The sequence below is a fragment of the Petaurus breviceps genome, unplaced genomic scaffold (assembly GCF_028583685.1).
Source record: "Petaurus breviceps papuanus isolate PSGF00001 unplaced genomic scaffold, PetGlider_PUasm1.0 90137, whole genome shotgun sequence".
Classification (NCBI taxonomy): domain Eukaryota; kingdom Metazoa; phylum Chordata; class Mammalia; order Diprotodontia; family Petauridae; genus Petaurus; species Petaurus breviceps.
The window spans coordinates 414,184-423,749 of NW_027187183.1; the positions used below are offsets into that span (position 1 = coordinate 414,184).

Here is a 9,566-nt window from a genome sequence, read left to right on the forward strand (position 1 = left end):
ATTCTCGTCTCGGAAATTCAATGCAGCAGAGGTGGCCAAGGAGGCTAGCCGAGCCGAGCCCAGCTGCGCTCCTGCCTTCTCTGTGCCTTCCTGTGCTGCGCTCCTGGTCGGTCTGCCTTCTCCCGATACGCGCCCCAGCTTCAGCATCCCTAGCCTCTGGCCTCCTTGCTCTCCCATGATCCTTGAACCTCTTGTCCGGAGGATGGACGCGCTTTGAGGTGTTTTGCAGAGGCCGAGCCGGAGCCGGAGCCGGAGCCCTCGGGCCGGGCCGGGCCGGGCCGGGACGGGGCGATGCCGAACCGGGAGCCCGGCACTGGGACCCCTCAGTCATTGCAGAGCTCACGGAGTGGAGGGCGGCGGCGGCCGCTTCGCTAAGCACTGCTCGGCTCCAGGACCCCAGGTCTCGGGCCCTGGCTCCAGCCTCGGCCCCAGATCCTGTACTTTCCGACCCGCTCAGACCCAGCCCCAGCCCCGCACTCCAGTCACCCAAGACCTTCAACAGCTCCATCCCAGCCCTGTCAGCCCCATCCTCTACTCGCGAGCACTGGTCCTTGGTCCGGCCCTACCATGGGCTTCTTGCACCAACTACACCTCCTGCTTTGGAAGAACGTAACGCTGAAGCGGCGCAGCCCGGTGAGCGGGATGGGGGTGGGGGGGGTTGTACAGTTGGGGGGATGGCAGGTGGGGCGAGAGAACGGAGAGGGTCTAGCTGAAGAGAAGGGGGTCCAGTAGCCGGGACCTTGCGGGGCAGGTTGTGAGGGGAGGGTAGCAGAGGAGGCTGCTGGTTGGGAGGCAGCCCAGAGGCCTTGCAGGGAGGGCTCAGGGGTGCTGGAGACTGGACATTTCCTCACCCCGCTTCATCTCCAACCCTCAGACAGGCCAAAGCCCTGCCTGATTTAGCTAGAGGACTATGTAACTATGTAAAAGTGTGTGTGTGTGTGTGTGTGTGTGTGTGTGTGTGTGTAGAGGATGAGGTGAAGACCATCCCCAGCTGTGGGTGCACATCAGTGTTCATGGCCTGGGCACCAGGTGGGCACGAATATCCTCCCAAACAAGCCCTACTTGGCTAAGGGTTGCTCTGGCCCAGCTTTGTAACAGACACCGAATTCTCTCTTTCTGCACCCATTTCCTTCCCTACCCCTTCCCCCCGCCTTCCCACTCAGGTATTAACCTGACCAGGTAGGAGACAAAACACTGTTTCCCTTCATCCCACTCTTGCCCTTAAGATGGTGTACAGGGGCCACTGGTAGGCCCTCTCCCCCAAGAACAAACAGCTCTGATAAGGAGGGATGTCTGTGATAACCTTTGAATACTGCCTGCCCCAGTCCAGTATTCAGTGTGACTGGGGGGCCTGGCAAGCTGTGACTGTGTGTGTGTGCTATTTATAGGAAGTCCAGAGCATATGTGGGTCAGAGCTGCATCTGCCCTGACGTTGGGTCCTTTGAGAAGCAAGGGAGGGCGTTAAGATAGGGTAGGGTCTGTCTTCTTACCTTTTCCAGTCTGAGATCAAATCAAATACCTTCAGCTAGGGGCAGGGTTGCCAAAGTATATTAAGAGAGAGGAGGGGGAATGGGTATTTAAGGAGGGGTTAAAGAAAGATGCTTGTTGGGTAAAAGAGTTGAGAATGTCTGAAGGGTAGTGGTCTCAGCAGTGACATGGCTAGCTGTGACCCTGGACTAAATGAGATGCCCAATGTTATACAGGAGACTTCTGTGCATAGTGATCAGGAATTCTGCAGTGGGATCAGCATTCCTATACACCATCTTCCTTCTAACCCCCCTCCCCCCTCCTTGGCTGCAGGCTCCTATTAAAGGCAGCAGGTGCAGGAAAGGTTCCCATGTCACTGTGCCTTCTTGAGGCCAGTTTAGAAATGTCTGGCTATTTTCTGTTGGCCTTAGGAGCAGAAATTCCTCTGTTTCTTTTCTCTCCCTGTGTATGAGGGCCCCTGGCATGGTTCCTTCCCCTCCCCTCCCTGTAAGCCAACCTGCTGCTTTTCCTGTCCCTGCATCCAGGAGCTAGGGAAGGAGATGGGTTTGGAGGATCCAGGCAGGGCCCTGGGCCTATCAATGACCTCTTCGTTCTTTGGGTTGACATTTGCCTACTTTCCTGGCTGAGTCATCAGAGCTGGAGGCTCCTTTAGCAGAGTGGAGCTCTAGCTGCTCTCCTAGGACTGGTCACAGGGTCCTGGGGCAGAGCCAGGGGGTGGGGGGAGACAGTACTGCTCAGGGTGGCAGGAGGTGGAGAGGTTAGGAAGCTAGAGCCCAGGTTGGTCTGGCCCTTCTTCTGGGTCATGGGGCATGGTATGTCAGGGATGTCTATGCTTCATGAACTCTTAATTACTTTTGAACGTGCTCAGCAGTGCAACTGGGAATAGCTCCTCTACATCTTCTAAAATCTAGTCCCTTCCCCCACCCCTGTTCCCCAGGGTTGGTTGGGAATAGAGAGGGCAAGATAGGACTTACTCCTTTATGAGATGGGTGGGGAAATCTCCATGGAGATGTACCTCTACTATGGAACCAGGGTATCCAGAACTCCCAGAGAAGCTTTGTAGAAAAGTAGCTGGCCTGGCCCTTTGCCTCCTCTGATATCTCCTAATGAGGTAAGGTTCTTGATCAAGGTTTTCTAATCCCAGTCTTCTGGTCCCCACCCACCCCCAAACATCCCTTGCCAAATTCCTCAGTTTGGGTTTTTCCCTCTCCCTGACTTTTCACCTCAATCCCATTTCCTGTGTTTTCCAGTTCCAAGACTCCAAATTTTATATGCTCTGTAACTCTTAGAACATCTCTCATCCCCCTTCCAAATTGTTCCCCTTCTCTCCATTACACCTTCTCTTTCATGTAGGTGTCGTCTGGGCTCTGGAGTTCCAGAGTGCTAACCCTCAATGGGGAGGGGACAGCTGCAGTCATCTGATAGCTGACCAGTTCCTGGCCAGCTGTTGTCAATTGAGCTTCTCCTTGCACTGTCCAATCTCACCCCAATCCCTATGTCATATCTGATGTTCAGAGGTTTCCCTCCCCACCCCTGGCTGCCTAACTGACCAGTTCCAGGGTGGCTAGAGTCACAAGCCTTTTGAGCTAGACCCGACTTAAGCCTTGGCTTCTGTCAGGTTGTAGTTGTGAGCAGGGAAATCCTAAGTAAGGGGGCTAGAAGCTTGAATTTCTAAATAAGCCTTTGGGATTTTTGATGGTATAGCCAAGAGCTGGGTTGGCTTTCTTTGGAGCTAGCTATTGGTCAGAGGGTCTGTTCCAGCAGTCTAGGTCTCATCATTCCTTTCTTCTTCATGGCTGTTTATGTCTCCTTGCTCCTTTTCTGGGCAGTTCCTTGCTCATAATGGGAATGAGGAGATAGGGCTCAGCTGGAAGGTCCTGAAAACTAAAAATGTAGGCTTAGGTTCTAGGGCTTTAAATTTCAGGAAGAAGGAAGGAAAACCTTCCCAGGAGTCTCTGTCTGGGTAAAAGGACTCTCCGCACTGCACCTGCACCTTATTTGTCCCCTTTAGCACTTATGACCACACCTACACCCAGGCTACTTGGGATTTGGTTTCAAAGCATCCCATTTGCCTCCAATTTATTCATTCCTTCAAGTAGGCATTTGTGACCCTCCTTTGTACTTAGCTCTGTACTAGTCCAAGAAGTGAGGGAGGTAAGAAAAGATATGGTTCTTGTCCACAGGGGAACTCTAACCCAGGCTCAGGAGAAAAGAATAACTTGGATTTATTGAATGCTTTAAGATTTACAAAGCAAGGGTAAGGCTCTCTGTGATTAGGAGCTTCCAGTGTTGAGCAGAGGAGATCTGTGTAAGGTTGGAGGGAGAGAGGTGAGGTTCAGCCAGGCTCTAAAGAAAAGGTAAAGAATTTGGGGTTTGGAGGATGAAAGGGAGCAGGGAAGTGTTTGGGTTAGGGGCAGGGCTCCCTGTTTCACCCAGCAAGGGAAAGGAGGGATAAATGGTATAGTTCAGTTTACCAGATCTCTGGATAGTGCAATCTGGAACTTGGAACATCAGTATTTGCCTCCAGATTTCTTTTGTGACACAGTGCTGATAAAATCCCTGGGTCAGACCTGTGACCTTGGGGTACTTTTGCCTCATTCTGGCAGCTTCTTTTCATTATTTCTCCTGGCCCTTATGTCTTCAATCGATCACTAGGGATTAATTAGGTCATTATTACTTGTCCAGGGCTGGGCAACATAAGAAAGGTGGTCTTTCCAGACTACTTTGGGGATACAAGGCTAAAGCTTCTGGTTAAATATTAACCTGGGAGATAAGACTGAAAATATAACTGGTGTTCAGTGTGGGTTAGAGTCATCAGGGAAGTGTTCTTGGAGAGAGGGACAACCCGAGCTGGGCCTTGAGCGATAAATCCTCTTTTGATTAGGTAGAAGGGAAGAGGAGGGAAAAGAACAGAGACAGTAATGATCATAACACATGTAGGAGCTGGGAAGGAGACTGGTCCCACTGCAGCAGAGGGAATGTGTTAGGGAGGAGGGGAGAGACCTGCATAGGTAGACTGGGGCCACATTGGAGCTGGTCTTGAATGCCAGGTTTGGTAGTCCTCCCTGACGCCTACCTCAGAACTGTTACTTTCTTGTGTGCTTTTCTTGTTGTGAGGCTCTGCTCTGGTCCCAGGGTCCGAGTCTATGCTTCCTCTTTGGCTGCTGCAGATCTGGCTATACTCCCAAACTAGCATGTGCCTGCCAGCCAGTGGTACATAGGTCCTGAACTGAGGCTGGCATTCAGAAATTGATGAATCGTCACTCTTACCTGGGCCCTTGAGGTGGAATGCCACCATTTTTAAAGACTCTTTGAAGTATCCAGTGATAATCTATTGAAGGACATCTAGAGAAGTCATTGCCACTTGAGTCCCTTCTAATTTCAGGAGTGGGTCAAGGGACCATGAGGGAATAGAATTCAGTGTTAGTCTTCTTGCTAAGGCTATTTGTGGGTGAGATTCCTGGGCCTGTCATCAGGAGATGGGATCCTGGAATCTGAAAACAAGGCTGCCCTGATCTCCATACCCTGAGACAGGTCACAGGCACTGGCCTCATCTTCCCCTTCTTTAAAATGGGTAAACAAAGCTCATCTTTCATAGGGATGGTGGGAAGTTTGGGTCTAGAAGAGTCTGTCCAGGACAGAATATCATGAATTAGGAGCTGTAGATCAAATATGAGGAAGACTGAGGTATGTTTTTCAAAAGCAAGGTCTTTCAAAGAGGACTGTGTTATGACAGATTTAGGTTAGATTGAACTTTGTGCCTAGAAGTGGAATTGGGGTGTGTGTGGGGATTCCATTGTAGGGTTTTAATTCTAGGGCTGCTTCTCCTGTTGGTGATAGCAAAACTGGGTCATTTCTAGTCTAAAAGGAGGAAACAGTTCCCCCCTTCCTTCCCTAGTGCTCCAAGGAACCTCTTCAATTTCATGGGACCTTCCAAGTCTTTTTTTTTTTTTTTTTGCTTTTTGGAGGGCAGTTGGGGTTAAGTGACTTGCCCAAAGTCACATGGTGTGTCAAGTGTCTGAGGCCAAATTTGAACTCAGGTCCTCCTGATTCCAGGGCAGGTGCTCTATTCACTGCACCACCTAGCCACCCTTCCTTCCGAGTCTTTTAAGGGCTGCCTAGGCTAGAGTTAGACTGATGACCCCTGAGCCATACCCCATGACCCTGTCGGCTGGTGCTGGATCCCTGGGAAGCATTGGATAATAAAGCCCCAACTCTGGAGAACAGGAGTTCTTTCTTCTCTGGTTAGTCTCCAGGGTTCCAGGGTGAGCTGGTACTGGAGGATGGAACAAGCCAGTCCTATCTCCTCTCAGAGTCTGTAGCCTCAGTCCCCTATTAGATAAAGGGTCTGGGAGGCTGTGGGTGTGAATTGTTTTTGGCTTATTCTGTGGTTAACCTCCCTGCCTTCCCTTCACAGGTCAGGGATATACCCAAGCTCCTGTGGTTTCCCTTATATGGATCTCCCATCCAGACATTTGCCCCAACCTGTCTGGACCCTGTGTGCATGTTGAACCTCTTCCACATGCCAGGGTCATTGGCTTTGGCTCTGTAGCTACACCTCTCTCTACGCTCAGTGCCTCAGTCTTTTGTAAATGGGGGTCCATAACTCCTGAATTCTTATGAGATGAAGTGTCAAAAGGAGGAAACTTAGAGGGCTTTAGGGGCATCTGGGGAATTTGGATTTGTTAGTGCAAATAGGTGGATTCTTGGGTCCAGAAGTGCAACTGTCTTCAAAGCTCCCTTCATGCCTCTGTCCCTTCTCATTTTCATGAACAATAGGCCAGGCAGCCTGATAGGCAGTCTCAAAGGTGAGATGTTCCTGCCCAAGAAAGGGAAGAAATTGCCTTCCCTCTTGGGGCTTTAGTCTCCCCTTCAGTAAAATGAACCAAAGTCCAAATGCTACTGTATTGTAGACTAAGAGGGGGAAAGAATCTTAGGAGTCATCTATTCTAGCCTCCTCCTTTTATGGACAGGGAAACTGAGGCCCCAAGAGGTTAAATGAATTGCCCAGGTAATAAAAGTGGCAAAGCTGGGATTCAAACCAATGGCCCTATGACTCAAAACCCTGGGTTCTTTCCACTATACCATCACATGTGCATCCTGGGCCCTGTGGGAGAAACTGCCAGGCAGAGAAGTCTGGAGCCTTCTAGGGTACGGGATGCCACTTTGCCTTGATCACTGGGAGTAGAGCAGAGATAGGGACTGATTGAGACTCCTATATCCTCAGTTCTCTTGTTTACAGGGATAGAAGAAGAAGGTTTGAGGAAAGGAGGAATTCCTATTATGGCCATCAGTAGAGTACGGAGAGAAGGGGCCTATGGACCCTTTTTTCTGTCTGTAATACATTTGCTACCCTCTTCCCATTCTTCAGGGCTTAGCTCAGGTTTGGCCTCTTCCCTCGATTCTTTGTCTTTCCCTCAAAAATAAGAGCTGATATTTATATAGCACTTAAAATGTGCACAAACACTTTCCTCACAACAGCCCTATGATGTAGGTGGTACAAGTATTATTTTCCCCATTTTATACATGAAGAAACTGAGGGTCCAAAGATTACATTGTCTAGAGTTGCATGCTAAGAAATATTGGGACTGGGATTGAAATCTGGGTTTTCTGACTACAATGCCAGTGTTCTTTCCTTTGCTTCTCTTCTTAGTAATAAGCAATGATTTAGATTCATCATAATCTCTCACTCATCCAATGTCTATGGAATGACTTCCATGTGTAGGGAGGTCACCATGCTAGGTGCTGTGGGAGAAATGGAGGTTTAGATACTGCCTGGCCCCAAGAAGCTTAAATAAAGATAATATTGCTCTTTCCTACAGTATTAGTATACAGTATAAAAAGAGTGTTTTAAAGTAAATGCATAATGCTTTCTCATCTGTGATGTCATTTCATCAGGCTCCTGAAATGTCAGAACTGATAGGGGCCTTAGAGATTAGCTAGTCTGAGTGGGGGCAGCCCATTCATTTGACACATAAGAGCCTGAGGCCCAGAGCCTGTGCAAGGTCCTATGGTGGATGGAGGAATGAGGACTCAGATCTCCTGTCTCCTAGTCCAGGGCCCTTTCCATGAGACTACACTGCCTTTCAGAATTCTAACAGTGAGTGGGGATCACATGATTTGAGCCACATTTATACACCAGGCTTTATAATTGTCTCACCGTTTCATGGTCCTAAGTAGACTATGAGCTCATTGACAAGACAGGGGGAAGTGTGCTTAGTGTCTGAAAAAGATATGATTTTATTGGGAATCAGAGTTCAGTGTGAATCACTAGTGTGCTGAGGGAGCTAATGCTGCCTTGGACTGTATCAAGAGAGTCAGTTACAGAATGAGGGAGTTGATAGTTCCACTTTGCTGCTTAGGCCACATCTGGGCTATTGTGCATAGTGGTGGGCACAATACTTTTTATTTTGTTTTTTCAATTAATGAAAATCCACCCTCTCTCCCTCCTACCTTTTCCCTTCCATGTGAAAACAGAATCCTTACAACAAATATCCATAGTCAAACAAAGAAAGTTCCCATGTTGGCAATGTCTCCCCCAAAATCTGTCTCAATCTTGGGTACCATATTTTAGGAATGATGTTGATAAGCTAAAGCACGTTCAGAAGAGTGAGTGCAGCCAAGAAGATGAAAGGCCTGAAGTCCAAACCATGAGGATTGGGGTGGGGAAAGACTTGGGGATATTTAGTCTGGAGAAGAGAAGGCTTTGGGGGACTTGATCATCTCTGCGTAACATGGAAGAAGGGTGAAACTTGTTCAGCCTTGCCCCAAAAGGCAGAACCAGGAACAAGGGATGTAAGTTACAAAGAAGCGTATTTAGGCCCAACATCAGAGAAAATGCCTTAACAGCTAGTGCTATCCCCAAAGTGGATGTGCTGCCTTGCTAGGGAGTGGGTGCTCTTCTAGCTGAGGTCTTCAAGCAAAGAGTGGGCAGCCACTGGTTGGGGATGTTGTCCAAAGGATTCTAATTTCATTGCAGGTCTCTTAAGGCCCTTCCAATTCTGAAATTCTAGAATGTTGTGACAGCAATCCAGGCTTGCCTCATTTCTCCAAAGGCACCCAGCATAGGGTGTGGCACAGAGTAGGTTAATCAGTAAATGACTATTGACTTGAAGGGTGTAAAGCAAAGGATGGAAAATCATAGACCATTAAATATAAAAGTTGAAAGGGACCTTACCTTTGCTCCCATTTTTTAGATGGGGAAATGAGTCTTAAGAGTAGTAAAGTGTCTTGTCCAGGGCCATAATCAGTTAATGGCAGAGTTATGCTGACTTTCAGTTCACTGCTCTTTCCATGGTACTATCCTGCAAGGCTCTGAGTTGTAAAAAAAAAGAAAAAGAGGAACCTGGGGTGGAGTATAGCTTCTTTGAAACCTGTTTGTGACCCTGTCTGCTTGCTCATCTCAGTAACTGCCTGGCACCTGTCCTCTGGGTATCCCTGCCTCAGCTGGCCTCTGTGCCAGAGGAGCCTCACACCCAGGGTGTTCTGTTACAGGGCAGTGCCCGTCACCTTGGTGTCTAGAGAGTGGGAGGTGGAAGGGATCAGAATCCTGTGGCTCTGCTGAGGTATGGAGAGGGAAAAGAGCCTAACACACAGAAAGGGCACTCTGTTGTCTAGCTGTGTTCCTAGCTGTGGTCCATCTTGTCTCCTTTGGGGGACAAAGTCTGTCACCTTGGGTCAAATGAAGGACTGGCCAATGGTACCTGGGTGTGAGAGAACAAATTCAAGTGTTCTGTGCCCAAAATCTGGTCTCTCTGGAGACCTAAAAGGGACCCAGGGCCCTGCCTGTTGTACACCATCTTCCTGTTTGGAAATTGGGATGATCTTGGTTAGCTCTGGAGAGGGCTGGGAAATGACTGCTTATTGAGCTGCCCACCCAGACCTGCCTTTCTGAGGGGGGGCAAGGAGGAGGGGAGGAAGAGCTGCTGCCACTCTTTGCTATGGTGATGAGCCCTCTGGTTTCCATGGTGACTGAGCCAGTCTCACCTAGTTTCCCTCCTGGCTGGTGGCAAGCAGTGGTGAGGGTGGGGCCTTGGATAGACCCATGGTCTGAGGACTCTCATGGTACCCAGAAGCCC

The 9,566-nt window shown here is 49.2% G+C and overlaps 1 protein-coding gene across 3 annotated transcripts in view; it reads left to right on the forward strand.

Moving 5' to 3' along the window:
* ABCA2 (ATP binding cassette subfamily A member 2) overlaps nt 1-9,566 on the forward strand; it is a 72,759-nt gene continuing 63,193 nt past the window's right edge. For 2 of the 3 annotated variants that reach the window (XM_069107520.1, XM_069107519.1), the window contains exon 1: nt 1-633. In XM_069107520.1, coding sequence (XP_068963621.1) covers nt 568-633 — 66 coding nt within the window. In that variant the 5' untranslated portion in view covers nt 1-567. The remainder of the gene's footprint in view (nt 634-9,566) is intronic. The other variant, XM_069107518.1, reaches the window with a different exon arrangement.